Genomic DNA, 19,007 nt, shown 5'->3' with positions numbered 1-19,007 from the left:
AGTTTGATTTACATTTTTTTGATGTTTTGTGAACAATTTTATTCAAAATCTGGGGAAATAATTGAACAAATCTTGAGGAGTGGATTTCTGAAATCGTAAGTTAAATCTCTACTGAAATTGGAGGAGATACGTTTCAAATGCAAAATGGTGCACACACACACACACAGACGCAGAGTTTTAATAGATGCTAGACCAAAACAGACAGACAGACCAGACCAGACCAGACCAAGTGGGACCCGTTGGGCCCCATCACCAATGCAATAATCCTCCACTTACCCGTTTCCCCAACGAAACCTGTTTCCACCACTCACCTGTTCCCCCAAAGTAACCCGTTCCCCAACGCAATATTCCACCACTCTCCCATAGCCCACACGGGAGGCCAGGTCCCCCAACGTAAGATTCTACCACTCACCCGTTGGGCCCCTTCCCCAACACAATAATCCACCACTCACCCGTTTCCCCAACGCAACCAGTTTCCACCACTCATCCGTTCCCCCAAAGTAACCCGTTCCCCCAACGCAATAATCCACCACTCACCCATAGCCCTCAACGGAGACCTGCAATTACACTAAGATTTAATGTGATGTTGGTGCCACCGACAAGGCCATCTTTTGTTATCCAAATCTAATCATTAAACTTTGCTGTGCTGGGTTAAGGTGGCAGATTCTTCTCCTTTGTTATGCAAATCTAATTATTAAACTTTGATGTGCTCGGTTAGGCTGTCAGATTCTTTCACTGAAGGACATTTGCTATGAAGGACTCAGTGTTCTGGGATAGAAACATTGTAGCCAGTAGGGCATTATGACATCATAACTGCCAAACTGCCAGTGCAGATTTGAAGAAATCCAACTTTTAAATGTCACTTTAAAACTTTTAAACCTCCCCCACTACGTCCCTCTCCTTGCCACAGAGATCAGCAGCAGAGCAGCAGAGATCACATTGTGATGTCATTTTCGGTTTTTGGAATATTCACTGCAGCGTGTGCCTGAGAACCAATTTTGATGTCACTTTCGGTTTTCGGAAACTTCATGGCAGCTTGGCTAAATGAGATTCCATTGTGATTGGACGACTGTGAGGTGGCATTGTGACATCATCACTGGAAGCCGCTATAAAAGTCTCACTCTCACAGGCAGTTATTATTTTCAATGTTGGTTTTTTTTAAACTTTAAATATCAATAACGTGAAATATAACATAAAATGTGAAGAAACTTGATACTAATGACCACGGGAAAAAGCTTAGTAAGATTCTGCAAAGATTTTTGTGCTATTGTGTACCGTTTAGGCATAGTTCCTTGAACTCACAGACAGTCAAACAAGAAGAGAAAGAGAGAGAGAGAGAGAGAGAGAGAGAGAGAGAACATTTGCAAAGAAAACTTGAGGAACATGCAGACTTAAGAGTAATGAGCAGATATTTATGAATGCAAACGTGATGTACATTCAGGGACAAATAGATTATATTAAAATCTATTTCCTGAATATTTAGTTTGTAAAAAGAACAGGTTTGGGTGGTGAGGGTAGATGCTGATGCTACATTTGTTCCATTCATTCAAAATTTTTGGTTACCATGATTTAAAAAATAATAATTTTAGCTTCATGGATATTTAAGTTGAAACAGCCATCTTTTACTTGAGAACATTAATTACTGGAAAGTGTTTTATCTTTAAATGTATGCAACACTTCTTTGTGTCAAGCAGGTGCATCACGTGTTTACACCTTTCCCAAGAAATCCCGAAATTGTAATACTGCCATCACAATGGAGCCAAAGGTCAACGAGGGCGGTCTGAATGTTACTCTTACCATCCGACTGCTCATGCATGGAAAGGTAATTGTTTTGAGTACAGTTGAAAAGGGCTGAAGTGCCTTGTGACTTTTAGTTACTGGTCTCTAATGAGGCCATAGCTTGGTTTAGAAGCTTTTGAATTTGATGACATAGAATCTGCATTGGTTTTTGTCATTGAAGGGGGCAAATATTTGTGACACACAGAACGGTGGCCTGGGTTAAAATGTGCACTATGGTGCTGTCTGTGTTGTGCTTGTATTTTTTCCTGTGACTTTGCTGGTTTTCTGATGGGAATGTGGGGAGAATAAAAAATGAGATGAGTGTAGATTCTGCAATATGATTCTCATGAAGGGTCCCAACCCAAAACATTGCCTATCCACGTTCTCAAGAGATGTTGCCTATGCTGAGTTACTCCAGCAGGTTGTGTGTTAATCAAGGTGCAGTTCCTTGTGCCTACAGTATGATTCTGACACTGCAAGACTCTCAATTTCGCGGTAAGTAGTGGTCTCAATAATGAAAGCAGAAGTTGTAGCACTGTCTAAATTGCAGGAGCTTTGTTCTAATTTTATACAATATTTTGCTGACAGTTGATTGCTGTGATTGATTTGTTCTGATGAATTATCTAGCTCTGCTTTCGTGAGCAGCAGAATACTAGAATGAACATCTTTGAATATTAAACTTGGCAACAGCATGAACCACCCAGGTTATGAAGAATTTAAAATAAGATGCCATTCATCATAAATTAATTTCCCTTCCTTAGATGAAACATTGTTTCATTAAACTGTTTGGAGATTGATTATGTAAATTCACATTTGACACTGGCATTCAACCTGTCTGAACTGATTTTTCTGAATTACATTTTAGCGGCCTTGGGGTAGCCAAACCCTCGGATTGGCTGCTCCAGTCACGTGGGCGCAGGGAGCAATTTTCGCGCACTTTTGTCGAGTTCCACACTTGTGGATGCAACATCATTTTGTTGGCTGCCTTATCGAATCACGTTTATTCATTGTTTTACCGTTCGTAATAAAGTTAATTGAATTAACTCACAGTCTCGACTCGCCAAACTGGTGACCCCAATCGTTTATTGGACGCCGAGAATGCAAGCTGCCGCCGTTCCCGACGCTCAGCAGAATGCCGTCGGCCTCAAGCTGGGCCGAGCAACCACAGGTTTGGTTCGCCCACGTGGAAGCACAATTCCACCTCCGTAACATCGTGGTGGACGACACAAAGTACTTCCATGTCGTCGGAGCGCTCACACAGGAGACAGCTTCGTGGTTATTGCCTTTCCTGCAAGACCCGCCGGCACTCGCTAAATACGAAGGTCTCAAAGCCCTCCTTCGCACGTTTGGGCTCAGCAGCAGAGACCGCGCCGCCCGCCTCCTACACATGGACGGGTTGGGCAATCGCAAGCCGTCCGTGCTGATGACGGAATTGCTTGATGATGGACGGCCACCGCCCGTGTCTACTCTTTGAACAGGCCTTCTTGGAGCAGATGCCTGACGACGTCCGCCTCATGCTCGCCGGCGCCGATTTCGCCGACCCCATACAGCTCGCCGAGAGGGCCGACGAACTCTGGCTGGCAAAACAGCAAGATGGCACCTCCATCAACCGGGTTTCCACGCCGGCGCGCCATTCGCCTCGGCTGAGACGATGGCGACGCCCCGCCCCAAGTTGACCTTGTCCTGAGCTATAATCAGATTCCTGTCACCCACGACGTCCAAACGATGTTGGCTGCGTATGCCTTTTGGATTAAAGAATGCCGCGCAGGCATTCCAAAGGCCTTATGGACAGGGTTGGGAGGGGTCTGCCGTTTGTGTTCATTTACCTCGATGACACCCTGGTAGCAAGCCACACCCAGGATGAGCACATCGTGCACCTGCGGACCCTTTTCCAGCGCTTCCTCGACCACGGCCTCGTAATCAACACTGCCAAGTGCCAGTTCGGCCTCCGTTCCATCTCCCTTCTGGGGCACAGCGTCACAGCGTCACATTTCAGGCGCTGCCCCTCTACCCTCAAAGGTCGAGGCCATTCGGCAGTTACCCCGGTCGCGCACGGTAAAGGGGTTGCAGGAATTTGTCGGCATGGTGAATTTTTATCACCGTTTCGTGCCGGCAGCTGCCAAAATCATGCGCCCCCTGTTCCAGTACCTCGCGGACAAGCCTCGGGAGCTCGAATGGTCCTCGGAGGCAGACGAGGGTGCCAAGACGCCTTGGACTCGGCTGTGGGCGGCGTCCAGGAGCAGCTCGTCGACGGCTGCTGGCCTTTTTTAGCCGTCAACTGCGAGCTCCCGAGCGCAACTACAGCGCCTTCGACAAAGAGCCTCAAAGGTTGCACATTCACTGCCTTTACGGACCATAAACCCCTTACCTTTGCCTTGGGTAAGGTGTCCGACCCGTGGTCCGCCCGACAGCAGCGGCACCTCGTTTACATATCGGAGTTTACCACGGACGTTCAGCACGTCGCGGGCAAGCTCAACACCATTGCTGACGCCTTGTCCCGCCCCGCCCTCCCCTCCATTTTGGCCGTGGACCATGGTGTGGACTACGACGAGCTGGCTGCGGCACAGCATACGGACGCCGGGATGTCGGACTACCGCACCTCTGTTTCTGGCCTCCAGTTGGCCGATGTTCCGTGTGGAGCCTCAGGCACCGTGGTCCTTTGCGATGTCTCCATAGGCCGGCCTCGCCCCATCGTCCCCACCAGTCGCGTGTTTTTGATTCCATCCACGGTCTGGCCCACCCATCCGCCCCTACGCTGGTGGCGGCCAAGTTTGTTTGGCACGGGCTCCGCAAGCAGGTGGCGGCCTGGGACCGTGCCTGCATTCCCTGTCAGGCCTCCAAGGTTCAGAGGCATGTGCGGCCTCCGGTGCAGGATTTTGACGTCCCCGCGGGCCGTTTCCTGCATGACATGCGGGCCAGTTGCCGACATCCCGCGGCACCCCGCATCTACTTACCATCGTGGACCGTTTCACGAGGTGGCCGGAGGCTATCCCGCTCTCGGACATCTCCGCCGCGGCCTGTGTTCGGGCCCTGGCGGCCAACTGGATTGCCCGGTTCGGGGTCCCGTCGGATATCTCCACGGTCTGGGGGGCCCAATTCACTTCTGCTTCATGGTCTTCCCTAGCTCAGCTCTACGGGGCACGATTACATCATACCACCGCCTACCACCCGCAGGCCAACAAGCTCGTTGAACGTTTTCACCGCCACCTTAAGTCGGCATTGAAGGCTCGGCTCACGGGGCCGGACTGGGTGGACCAATTACTGTGGGTGCTCCTCGGTATCTGCACTGCCCCCAAAGAGGACTTGGCCGCTTCCTCCGCCGAGCTGGTGTACAGCTCGGCCCTGCGGGTGCCTGGGGACTTTCTCCCTGCCGTCCGCGGCGGGTGGATTCTGCCCCGGCGTTGCTGGCGAGCCTCCAGAAGCAGGTGAGCGGGCTAGCTCCCGTTCCCACTTCACGGCATGGTTTGCCGGCAGTGCATGTGCTGTCGGTTCTGCAGAATTGTACCTATGTTTTTGTTCGCAGGGACGCTCACCGATCCCCCTTGCAGCGGGTCTACGAGGGGCCGTTCCGGGTGTTGCCACCTTCACCGTGGACGTGGGTGGCCGGGAGGAGTTCGTCTCCATCGGTCGTCTCAAGCCCGCCCACGTCGACGTGGACAGCCCGGTGTGGTCGCTCTAACCCGACGTAGCGGTCGTCTGCCAACCGATCCAGCTGCACCAGTTATACCTGTTTCCCCCGACCCGGTCGTACCCATTCTTTCCACCCCATTGCGGTTTCCTGGTCCTGTTCGACCAGTCCCCCTTGTCACGCCTGCCCCCTTACGGTCTCCTGTTCCCCATGTAACTCCTGCCCCGCCTCCACTGACGACGCGTTCTGGTCGTTGTTTCCGGGTCTCTGCTCGGTTCCATACCTCGGGTTCCGGGGGGTGGGGGGGCCTGTAGCGGCACTTGCTGGTGCCTTGGGGTTGTCAAACCCTCGGATTGGCTGCTCCAGTCACGTGAATGCAGGGAGCGATTTTCGCGCTTTTGTCGAGTTCATTCAATCTAGCACCACACTTGTGGATGCAACATAATTTTGTTGGCTGTCTTATCGACTCGCGTTTATTCATTGTTTTACCGTTCGTAATAAAGTTAATTAAATTAACTCGCAGTCTCTACTTGCCAAAACATCTTCTCTTGCTGTTATAATTCCAACCCTGTGTGCAGGAGTCGCATACATAATGGGAAATTTGATGTTTAAATGAACAAATGAAGTAGAACATTCAAAGATAGTAAATCCACAATGAAAATGTTCAACTTTTACCGTTATGGAATGCTTGAGTTTATGATACATTTTTCTTCACGCTTGATTCTTAGAAGTTTGCAGAAATGTTTTGAAGGTCTTTTTAATTTATAATTATGTTTACTCAATCATCAATGAGGATCTTTGATGTACGCCATTTCAACTGTTGCTTTCATTCAAGCAACATTAACGAAGCAGTTGCAAATCTGTTTCAAGATTCAAGAGAGTTTATTGTCATGTGTCCCTGATAGGACAATGAAATTCTTGCTTTGCTTCAGCACAACAGAACATTGTAGGCATGACTACAGAACAGATCAGTGTGTCCATATACCATTATATAAATATATACACCATATAACCATATAACCATATAACAATTACAGCACGGAAACAGGCCATCTCGACCCCTCTAGTCCGTGCCGAACACATAATCTCCCCTAGTCCCATATACCTGCGCTCAGACCATAACCCTCCATTCCTTTCCCATCCATATAACTATCCAATTTATTTTTAAATGATAAAAACGAACCTGCCTCCACCACCTTTACTGGAAGCTCATTCCACACAGCTACCACTCTCTGAGTAAAGAAGTTCCCCCTCATGTTACCCCTAAACTTCAGTCCCTTAATTCTCAAGTCATGTCCCCTTGTTTGAGTCTTCCCTACTCTCAGTGGGAAAAACTTTTCCACGTCAACTCTGTCTATCCCTCTCATCATTTTAAAAACCTCTATCAAGTCCCCCCTTAACCTTCTGCGCTCCAAAGAATAAAGCCCTAACTTGTTCAACCTTTCTCTGTAACTTAGTTGCTGAAACCCAGGCAACATTCTAGTAAATCTCCTCTGTACTCTCTCTATTTTGTTGACATCCTTCCTATAATTAGGCGACCAAAATTGTACACCATACTCCAGAATTGGCCTCACCAATGCCTTGTTCAATTTTAACATTACATCCCAACTTCTATACTCAATGCTCTGATTTATAAAGGCCAGCACACCAAAAGCTTTCTTTACCACCCTATCTACATGAGATTCCACTTTCATGGAACTGTGCACAGTTATTCCCAGATCCCTCTGTTCACCTACATTCTTCAATTCCCTACCATTTACCATGTACGTCCTATTTTGATTTGTCCTGCCAAGATGTAGCACCTCACACTTATCAGCATTAAACTCCATCTGCCATCTTTCAGCCCACTCTTCCAACTGGCATAAATCTCTCTGTAGACTTTGAAACTCTACTTCATTACCCGCAACCCCACCTATCTTAGTATCATCTGCATACTTACTAATCCAATTTACCACACCATCGTCCAGATCATTGATGTACATGACAAACAACAGTGGACCCAACACAGATCCCTGTGGCACCCCACTCGTCACTGGCCTCCAACCTGACAAACAACCATCCACCATTACTCTCTGGCATCTCCCATTCAGCCACTGTTGAATCCATCTTGCTACTCCACCATTAATACCCAACCATTGAACCTTCTTAACCAACCTTCCATGAGGAACCTTGTCAAAGGCCTTACTGAAGTCCATATACACAACATCCACTGCTTTACCCTCATCAATTTCCCGAGTAACATCTTCAAAAAATTCAAGAAGATTAGTTAAACATGACCTTCCAGGCACAAATCCATGTTGACTGTTCCTAATCAGACCCTGTTTATCCAGATGCTTATATATATTATCTCTAAGTATTCTTTCCATTAATTTGCCCACCACTGACGTCAAACTAACAGGTCTATAATTGCTAGGTTTACTCTTAGACCCCTTTTTAAACAATGGAACAACATGCGCAGTACGCCAATCCTCCGGCACTATTCCCGTTTCTAATGACATTTGAAATATTTCTGCCATAGCCCCTGCTATTTCTACACTAACTTCTGTCAATGTCCTAGGGAATATCCTGTCCGGACCTGGAGACTTATCCACTTTTATATTTCTCAAAAGTGTCAGTACTTCCTCTTCTTTGATCCTCATAGTTTCCATAGCTACTCTACTTGTTTCCCTTACCTCACATAATTCAATATCCTTCTCCTTGGTGAATACCGAAGAAAAGAAACTGTTCAATATCTCCCCCATCTCTTTTGGCTCTGCAGATAGTTGGCCACTCTGACTCTCTAATGGACCAATTTTATCCCTCGTTATCCTTTTGTTATTAATATAGCGGTAGAAACCCTTCGGATTTACTTTTACCTTACTTGCCAAAGCAACCTCATATCTTCTTTTAGCTTTTCTAATTTCTTTCTTAAGATTCTTTTTACATTCTTTATACTCCTCAAGCACCTCATTTACTCCATGCTGCCTATAACTATTGTAGATCTCCCTCTTTTTCCGAACCAAGTGTCCAATTTCCCTTGAAAACCATGGCTCTTTACAATTTTTACGATTTCCTTTCAACCGAACAGGGACATAAAGATTCTGTACTCTTAAAATTTCACCTTTAAATGTACTCCATTTCTCTTCCACATCTTTCCCATAAAACAAACTGTCCCAATTTACTCCTTTTAAATCCTTTCGCATCTCCTCAAAGTTAGTCTTTCTCCAATCAAAAATCTCAACCCTAGGTCCAGTTTTGTCCCTCTCCATAATTATATTGAAACTAATGGTATTGTGATCACTGGACCCGAACTGTTCCCCAACGCATACCTCTGCCACCTGACCCATCTCATTTCCTAACAGGAGGTCCAGTACCGCCCCTTCTCTAGTAGGTACTTCTATGTATTGTTGCAAAAAACTATCCTGCACACATTTTACAAACTCCAACCCATCCAGCCCATTTACAGAATGTGTTTCCCAGTCTATGTGTGGAAAATTGAAATCTCCCACAATCACTACCTTGTGCTTACTACTAATATCTGCAATCTCCTTACATATTTGCTCTTCCAATTCTCGCTCCCCATTTGGCGGTCTATAATACACCCCTATAAGTGTTGCTACCCCTTTCCCATTTCTCAGTTCCACCCAAATAGCCTCCCTAGACGAGCCCTCTAATCTATCCTGCCAAAGCACTGCTGTAATATCTTCCCTGATAAGCAATGCAACACCTCCACCTCTTGCCCCTCCAATTCTATCACACCTGAAGCAATGAAATCCTGGAATATATAGTTTCCAATCACAGCCCTCCTGCAACCATGTTTCACTGATCGCCACAACATCATACTTCCAGGTGTCAATCCAGGCTCTAAGTTCATCCACTTTTCTTACAATGCTCCTAGCATTAAAATATACACATTTAAGAAACCCACCCTCTCTTATTCTCTGATTATTTTCTTTTTCTTCTCTCTCCCCTACATTTTGGGTCAGAGTGCTACCATTCTCTGCCCCCTGCTTCACACACTGACTGCTAGCTTTCCCAATTTGAGTCCCTCCCCCCAACCATACTAGTTTAAAGTCTCCCCAGTAGCCTTTGCAAATCTCCCCGCCAGGATATTGGTCCCCCTTGAGTTCAAGTGCAACCTGTCCTTTCTGTACAGGTCGCACCTTCCCCAAAAGAGGTCCCAATGATCCAGAAACTTGAATCCATACCCACTGCACCAGTCTCTCATCCACGCATTTATCCTCCACCCCGCTCCATTCCTACTCTCACTGTCGCGTGGCACAGGCAGTAATCCTGAGATTGTTACCTTTCCAGTCCTTCTCCTTAACTCTCTACCTAACTCCCTAAATTCTTCTTTCAGGACCTCTTCTCTTTTTTTACCTATGTCGTTGGTACCTATATGCACCACAACCTCAGGCTCCTCTCCCTCCCATTTCAGGATTTCTTGGACACGTTCAGACACATCCTTGACCCTGGCACCAGGGAGGCAAACTACCATCCGGGACTCCTGTCTGCGTCCACAGAATCGCCTATCCGACCCCCTGACTATAGAGTCCCCTATTACAATTGCCCTCCTCTTCTTTTCCTTACCCTTCTGAATAAATAAACTGATCAAGTGCAAATAACAGATAATGGGCTATTAATGTTCAGAGTTTTGTCCGGGCCAAGTTTAATAACCTGATGGCTGTGGGGAAGTAGCTATTCCTGAACCTGGTCGTTGCAGTCTTCAGGCTCCTGTACCTTCTACCTGAAGGTAGCGGGGAGATGAGTGTAGGCAAGGATGGTGTGGGTCCTTGATGATGCTACCAGCCTTTTTGAGGCAGCGAACTGTGATAGATCCCCTCGATGGAAGGGAGGTCAGAGCCGATGATGAACTGGGCAGTGTTTACGTGAGGCACGTCACCTTACTCTTCTTGGGCACTGGTATAATTGATGCCCTTTTAAAGCAGGTGGAGACCTCACACATCAGTAGTGAGAAGTTGAAAATATCCGTAAAAACTCCAGCCAGTTGGTCCGCACAGGTTTTTAGAACATGACCGGGTATACCATCAGGTCCAGGCGCTTTTCGAGGGTTCACCCCTCTGAAGAATTTCCTGATGTCGGCCTGTGTTACTGAGACTGAAATACCATCACAGCGAATGGGGGCTCGGGAAGGCACATCAGTATTCTCCCTATCAAAGCGTGCGTAAAACGCATTGAGCTCGTCAGGGAGTGATGTTTCGCCGACATTCGTGCTGCCTCCTGGTTTCGCCTCGGAGGAGGTGATTGCATTCAGGCCCCGCCACAGCTGCCGAACATCTGTCTCATCCTCCAGTTTTGAGCAGAAGTGCCTTTTGGCCTTTTTGATGGCCTTACCAAGGTCATATCTGGACTTCTTGTAGACCACTGTATCATCAGACATGAATGCCCGGTGTCTGGTCTTCAGAAGAGTGGGGATCTCAAAGTTCATCCAAGGTTTCTGTTTGGGAAACACTCGCAAGGTTTTTGTAGGAATGCAGTCCTCCACACATTTCTTTATGAAGTCTGTAACGACTGTGGTGTATTCGTTCAAGTCCGTTGCCGAGTCCTTGAACATTGCCCAGTCTACAGACTCCAAAAAGTCCTGGAGTTCCTCTGCCCCCCCCCCCCCCCCCCCCCCCCCCCCCCCGACCAGCTCTGCACTATCCTCACCTCTGGAGGTGTGCTCTTTAATTGCTGCCTGTAGGCAGGAAGAAGCAGCACCGCGGTATGGTCGGATTTACCGAAGTGAGGGCGAGGGATAGAGCGATAGGCATTCTTGATGGTGGTGTAGCAATGGTCGAGGGTATTTGGTCCTCTGGTACAGCAGGAAACATGTTGGTGGAAGTTAGGGAGTGATTTCTTGAGGTTTGCCTTATTGAAGTCCCCAGCAATGGTGGTAAATGCCTCGGGGTAAGACGTCTGGTGTTTGTTGACCACGGCGTACAGCTCCTCCAGTGCCAGACGGACGTCTGCCTGGGGTGGGATGTAGACCGCGGTCAGGATGATGGAGGTGAATTCCCTTGGGAGGTAGAAGGGACGGCACTTCACCGCCAGATGTTCCAGGTGGGGAGAGCAGGAGTTGGAAAGGACTGCCACGTCTGAGCACCACGCAGAGTTGACCATGAGGCAGACACCCCCTTTTCTCCCTTCAGAGTGAGACACTTTGACACTACCTGCCGGGGATGATATAGTTTGTCTTGCTAGTAACTCCCAGCATCAAATAGGGTAGGGCACTTGCACTTTCCAGTCTGTCATTTTTTAGGGTGATTTAAGCTGAAATTTCCAAATAAGGACAAGGAACTGCCATGCTTTCCTCATGTTTTCCTCATCAACTGTTTAAGTGATCGCTGATAGGTCACTTACAACAATCGGTTACATCTTGGAAAATTTTTATTTAAAAATAATTGCCCTAATTTAGAACTACAGAATTAAGCCCAATTCAGTATGCAAGCAAAATTATTTCTGCCATTGTTCCTCGTGGCTTAGCTGCACAGACTTAAGGAAATGTGGCCTGCAGTGAATCCTCTTGCGTATGTGTCTTACGTTTCATATCAATGTACCTCCTGTGACGAATAAAACCGTATTGTATTGTTGTATTGTCTTGTACACACTGTGGAGTGTGCACTTTATATATTTATTTTTACACCTTTTTGTTGCTGTTTCTTCCTCCTGAGCTATATTCTCTCCCACTTGCTTCTTCCCCATGCTGTGCAAAACACTGCATGTGTGCTAACATTGCTCTTTTTTTTAATCAAGGAAAGTTAGTGTATCTTCTCTACTTCGGAATTGATGTATTTCTTGTGACAGTACATATTTTAGAGCGATTTGTTACTAATATAGTGGTTAATCTAGTCATGTAAAATATAATTAGGACTATTGGGATATGCCACAAGAATGAGCTAGAGTGAAAATTAAGTGAATGAGCTAAGGAGTGTGCTGTAGAGGAATTTGAAATTGCTGACAATATTCCAGATAAACATTGGTAAATATCTTTCTTTAATTCTTGCAGGAAGTTGGAAGCATCATTGGAAAGGTCTGCATTAATATTTTACTTTGTGCATGTTGCTAAATAAGATTGAACATACATCTTCATATCATTAACATAGTGAACTTTTAGATGCCTATTTAATATGTTGATCTACCAGTCATAAGGACTTCATAAATAGAAGCTTTCATGTTATGTTGTAAAACCGTCATAATCAATGTCCTCAGTAAGACACGCCGTTTGAATCTTTTCCAGGAAAGAATCATGTTTGTAACTTTTCTTTGTGATTTCCGAAGAATCTAATGAATTAATGTCATTTAAATTTACGAGCAAATCTTCTACTAAGAAATGTAAAACTATTTATTGATTTTAATTAATTTAAACAGTTTAATTATATTTGTGTGTGCTTTTACCTATAAAGATTTTAATTTTAATTTATTGATATGTCCGAATGATTTTGAATGAAAAATGCTTAAACAGTTGGAATATGTTGCAGATAGGCAGGGATTAGTGTGTCTGCAAGTGGGATCTCTCGGCTGTTGAGGCTATTTCCTAACCATAGCTGACAACATAACTGAGTGAGTTCCAGCTCCAAGTGTCACCAATTTGTGATTATGGACACCAATGTGCAGCCTCCCAATGTTCTCTGGAACAGTGCCCTGCATCATTCGTAGTGCAGCAGATCAAGGATTTTCGGACAGTGGATGATCTGTCCTGTCAAATGCCCAGAACACTGCCTCACCCGCTGAGTTCCTCTAGCACTTTTGTCTACCTGCACAGAACACAAGTTGCTATTTCCATTGACAAGTATCTTTACAAATTCATTTAAATTTTTCAATCCAGAGATGTTTATTCAGTGCCATAATGTTGATTGCACACTACTCTGTACCCAGTACTATTGCATCCATATAACATTATCAAGCATAAACTACATGTACAAAATTTGCAATGGTGCAGTACCTGTTTTGTATGTTTCTATTTTCTTTCAGAAAGGTGAGACTGTGAAAAAGATGCGTGAAGAGGTAGGTGAATTGTTAATAGTTGTTCCCTACATTATGCTTGAATTTCCGTATATGCATTGTGATTTATTTCTTGCAGTATAATTCTGCCATTTTCGCACTTTCAGAGTGGTGCACGCATTAACATTTCTGAAGGAAATTGTCCTGAGAGAATTGTAACTATCACAGGCCCAACTGATGCAATATTCAAGGCATTTGCAATGATTGCCTTTAAATTTGAGGAGGTAAGAAGTTTTCTCTTTTCATGATATTTTAATAGTGTGATCTCTTCTGTAAAAGATGAGAATTAATTGAAAGGCAAGATGGCTTATGTATGTTTCTTTCGTTTCTGTCTTGTTCTGCTATAATTTATCAGTGGGGCATAAGACATGTTGCTAATACATCATATTGCAGAAACTGAAGCTGCACTACTGCTCATACCAAAATTAAATGTTTTTGCCAGTCTGATTCACAGTGATTGTATGAAACACTGAGTCAAAACAGAGGTATACTGACAGGTGATTTAAACAGCAATCTATATTGTACTGGTGATTCAAATTGCTGTATCCCTGTTAAACCTTCCTAAATATGGAGGTATTAAGGAACACAAAATAAGGCATTAAACATAAATACTCCAGTTTCTAAACCTATGTATTTAAACAACTAACTTCCACCATTCTCACAAATTCACTTAGACTATCTGTCACACCTCTCTCTCATTTCCTGATCTCTGACACCATCACAGGGGACAGACTATCAACTGACATCTTCTACAAACCTACCAACTCCCACTGTTATCTAAACTACACTTCCTCCCCATCCTGCCTCTTGCAAAGACGCTATCCCCTATTCTCAATTTCTTTACCATCAGGGGCGCTGCACGATTGGCAGTCCTGTCAACAGTCTGTTTGTTTTTTGGTCTTTTTTAAATTTTTAGTGTGTGTTAAAAGTTTGTGTAAATTTTCCCGGGTTTGTTTTATGTGGGGTTAGGGGTCGGGGATTTTTCATTTCATACTTTGCCAGAGATGCGATTAATATTCGGATCGCATTCTCCGGTCGCTCTGCGGCCTACCATCGATGGAGTTGGAGGCCTCCTCGGACTGACCTTGGGCCCTACCGTGGGGCGGGGACTTACATTGGAGTCGATCCCTTGACTGGGATCGCTCCAACCGTGGCCTGCGGACTTTACATCGGGAGCTCGCAGTCTCGGGAGAGGCCGTGGTGTCGGGAGCTCCAATGTCGCAGAAGGTTCGACCAGCCCCGACACGGGGTTCGATCGTCCGGGGCAGGGGAGGTGCCATCCCCCCGATGAAGGAGCTGATCGCCTCGAGGTGGAGGGCCCGCCGCCGGCTACGGGAGTCAAGATCATTTCGTCAACAGAGGGCTCGAGGCCCCCGACCGCAGGAGAACAAAGGGAAGAGATTTAACTTTTTTTCACCTTTCATCACCATGAAGAATGTGGAGTCACTGCGATGGATGTTTATGTTAAAATGTGTTTTGTGTGTTCAGTTGCTTTTTATTTGTATGATGACTGACTTGGCAAATGAAATTCCTCGTATGTTGCAAAACATACTTGGCTAATAAAGTATTATTGTGACTGTGATCTGCTCCCAAGATGAGGTTATAGAATATTAATTCTAGGACATCTGAGATATCTTTGCTCTTTAGTAAAATGTGGTTTCTTTAGGATGAGCTATAGGGACGGTCTTTCCAGATGAGACAGCGATTCACGTGCACCTCAATCTACTCCATCCAATGCTCCAATGTGGCCTGTACATGGGTGAGACCAAGTGTAGACTCAGCAACTGTTTCGCCGAACACCGCGCTCGCTCTGCCAAAGCCTATGGGATTTCCACTAACCATAACTTTTATTCCTTTACCATACTGATCTTTCTTTCATTGCCAGAATGAGGTCACATGCAAACTGGAGGAACAACACCTGATACTTTGCTTGGGTAACTTGGGTAACAACACAATGGTATGAACAATTAATTCTCTAATTTTAGGTAAATACATAACCCTCCCCCTGTGCCACACCTGAACTCGTACCTATTGTTCCCCTCCCATTTCTTTCTATCTACATTCTTGCCTCCAATCTCACAATTCGTAACTGTTTGATCCTTTTGTTTCACGCCTACTATCTTTTCAGCATTTGTCCACCATGCCTATCAAAAACCCTGCAAGAAATTATCCTTTTGATTTCTATTGAACATCATCACTTAGCTAACAAAGTAGTACTTCTCCACATTGGATACAAATTGTGAGAAATATTGTAGGTAGCAAAGACAATGTATTCCAGTTTAAATATCCATGATCATGAGTTGCTCAGCAGCACCACTCTCGTTGCAAGATTCCCTCAGGGCAGTGACCTATGACCAACCAATTCCAGCTGCTTTCCACCCATTGTATGTTCAGAATTGGAGATGTGATTGAAGCATTTATTTTTCTTTGCAGCTGTAATGCTTAAATTCAGCAGGATATAAACAAAATTCAAGCATGAGTTAATGTGTTGTGTGAATATTACATGCCACTAAGTGCCAAGCAACTAAAAAAGAGCGAAATCACAGCCCATTGGTATTGAACTATATTTCTAGCTTTCAAATTATTGCTAACAGTCACTGAAGGTTGCTGTTGACTATAAACTTGGTTGAATTTGTACTCTGGCTACACGAGCAGGCCAGAACTGAATATTCTGCAGTGCCTTCTCTTTCTCTCTCTCCCTCCCCCCCGCCCCCTCAGTTTTTTTTAACATCCGCAAAACAAAAATGTGATGAGATATTCTCCAACTTCCTGGATGAGTACAGCTCCTGAAGCGGTTGTATGCTGTCAAAGGAAAAGAATCACTCACTTGACAGGTCATTTAATTGCTCCATTACCAAAGTGCCTTGACCCCAGCGTGTACGTACACATGCAGAAAGTACTCTTACAGCCCACCAAGGCTGTCCAGAATTCATTGTCCAGAAAGGATGAAAAATAGCAGGAGATTGCCACTTCCTGCCGGAACAGGGTACTGATTTTGCATGATCAGCCATGATCATATTGAATAGCTTGAAGGGCCGAATGGCCTACTCCACCTATTTTCTATGTTTCTATGTCCCTCCAAGGTTCATACTATCCTGGCCTACAAATAAGGAATCATGTTATAAAAATCTGCGAACTGGCCTTGAAGCATACCTTCTAAGTACCATCTGCTCTGGTTTATGAAGGCAGCAAACCACCAATTTTTCAGACTAAGTATGACTGGGTTAGCCATTAATTACCACATTATGTTGAAAATAAAATAAAAATGATTAAACAATTAAACAATGACAGAAGCTAATGTTTAATTGAGAATTTGTTTCTAATTTCAGGACATTGATAATTCAATGACCAACAGTACAGCCACCAGTAAACCACCCGTGACCTTGCGGCTCGTTGTACCAGCCAGCCAGTGTGGATCTCTGATTGGAAAAGGAGGCTCCAAAATCAAAGAAATTCGTGAGGTTGTCTTTTCACTTCATTTGGTAGTCCTCTAGACTATAGTTGATCTTTGTTAGAGCGCATTTTTTGATGTGAATCCCCAACCCAAAATAACATGTTATTTGTTGGTGTGCAATACTCGCAAGGGAGTACCAATTTCCAGAACAATGGTCATTATTGCTCATCTGAGTTGCCCCAGCCTCTGATTTGATGTATGGGTGATGGCAGTGAAGTTGGTTTTCTGCTGGGGTTTTGGTTTGAAATAAAGCATAATGTATATATTTTTAACTGAACGTAAAAATTGCTTTACTACTGTAATGAAATAAAGTCACACAGCATGGAAATGGGCCTCTCGGCCCAACTTCCCCATGCTAACCAAGATGCCCCACTAGTCCCACCTGCTCGTGTTTGGCCCATGTCCCTCAAAAACGTTCCTAATCATGTACCTATCCTTTTAAATGTTGCTATTGTACGTGCCTCAACAACCTCCTCTGGTAACTCATTCCATATGCCAATCATCCCCGCTATTTACGATACCACCCACTTTTAGGTAATCTGCAATTTTAGTAAGCATGCCTACTACATTGTCATCCAAATCGTTGATATGTCACAAACAGCAATATGCCCAGCACCTTTCCTTTAGGGACACAACTAGTCACAGGGCTCCGGTGCGGATTAAAAGCAACCTTCCACCATCACCCTCCGCTTCCTTCCATTCTCGATCCAGTCGGCTAGATCTCCCTGGATCATATACAGTCTAACCTACCAGAGCAACCTGCAAAGCAAATGTTTCGTGGAAGTCCATATGAAGTCCATAACATCTATGGCTTTGCCTGTATCAACCTTCTAGATTACATCTTCAAAAAACTCAATCAGATTTATTAAAACACGATCTCCCATTATATATATATCTATATATAATATACCTTATCCCCCAAAATACCCTCCAGTAACTTGCCTACCAGAGATGTTGGGCTCACTGGTCTATAGTTCCCAGACTTTTCCTTGCAGCCCTTCTTGAACAGAGGCACAACATAAGCCACCCTCCAGTCTTTCGTCACCTCGCCCATGTCTAATGGCGATGCGTATATCTCAGCCAGGGCACCTGCAATTTCTTCTCCAGCTTCCCACAGTGTCCTTGGATATATCTGATCAGGCCCGGGTGATTTATCTACCTTCATATGCCTTAAGACGTCCAGCACCACCTCGACCGTAATACCATTTTATTGAATGTTCACTAATCTAATAGTTAATATGTTTACGATATACTTCAATGTTAAATAAGATTATAACCTATTATGCTGTTCTTGCCTTATTTTTATTTTACATGTGCATATTTAGGTTTGCATATTAATTGAAATATATTATCTATTAATAATGTGGCCAGGTCTCATTAAACAGTCAGAAGATCTATTCATTTATTGTACCACATAAACATTTTCTAGCCTTTAGAACCACACCTGGGAGTTTTTACCCCTAGTAGCCAACATATCGGTTCTGCACAGATGTGATTTTTTGTTGTTGTTCTTTTCCAGTCGACAGGGGCTCAAGTCCAAGTGGCAGGGGATATGCTGCCTAATTCCACTGAGCGAGCTGTTACAATCTCCGGGATGCCTGATGCAATCATCCAATGTGTGAAGCAAATATGTGTGGTGATGCTGGAGGTAGAGTATAAGGCGAGCATCAAGAACAGAAAGCTTTATTGAGGAAGTGATGGCAAATTTGTTATTTAACTTTTGGATTTGACAAAATGGATGGTTGTACCTTATGAGATAAAGTTAAATTAATTTTGTAACATGAGTAAGTGCTAGAGCAAATATTTAAGATCATATGTGGTTATTCAGATTTGAAGTGTAGCATCAATTGTTTTTGTTAGATTCATATCCTTTTGGTTCTCTTTGTTTAACTAGAAATAAAGACGCGCCCAACGTGAAGCTCAGACCCACGATTCTATAAACTGAGCTAGCCAGTCTGCCAATATCTTGCAACAGATGCAGTGTCAGCTATTTGTTCCATTTCCATATTTAAATTCTGATTATAGTTTTCACCTATCTACCCATTCAAATTCCACATAGATAATTAAAAGTGCACAACAAAACTCTAACATTAATATTTTTAATCAATGTTGCATTACACTAATTACATTATCAATAGAAATTATCTCAAATTTTCACAAATA

At 44.5% G+C, this 19,007-nt stretch overlaps 1 protein-coding gene across 21 annotated transcripts in view; it reads left to right on the top strand.

Moving 5' to 3' along the window:
- Window positions 1-19,007, top strand: part of pcbp3 (poly(rC) binding protein 3) — a 187,226-nt gene that overhangs the window by 132,722 nt on the left and 35,497 nt on the right. For 10 of the 21 annotated variants that reach the window (XM_033024402.1, XM_033024405.1, XM_033024396.1 and 7 more), the window contains 6 exons: window positions 1,695-1,822; window positions 12,396-12,419; window positions 13,361-13,393; window positions 13,498-13,614; window positions 16,720-16,851; window positions 18,364-18,504. In XM_033024402.1, coding sequence (XP_032880293.1) covers window positions 1,754-1,822; window positions 12,396-12,419; window positions 13,361-13,393; window positions 13,498-13,614; window positions 16,720-16,851; window positions 18,364-18,504 — 516 coding nt within the window. In that variant the 5' untranslated portion in view covers window positions 1,695-1,753. Of the gene's footprint in view, window positions 1-1,691; window positions 1,823-12,395; window positions 12,420-13,360; window positions 13,394-13,497; window positions 13,615-16,719; window positions 16,852-18,363; window positions 18,505-19,007 lie in introns of all 21 variants that reach the window. The other 11 variants (XM_033024406.1, XM_033024404.1, XM_033024412.1 and 8 more) reach the window with 3 other exon arrangements.

The sequence above is a fragment of the Amblyraja radiata genome, chromosome 7 (assembly GCF_010909765.2).
Source record: "Amblyraja radiata isolate CabotCenter1 chromosome 7, sAmbRad1.1.pri, whole genome shotgun sequence".
NCBI classification, from domain to species: Eukaryota; Metazoa; Chordata; class Chondrichthyes; order Rajiformes; family Rajidae; genus Amblyraja; species Amblyraja radiata.
Note: the sequence above shows the minus strand (reverse complement) of the source record. Positions and strands in the feature narration are given on the sequence as shown.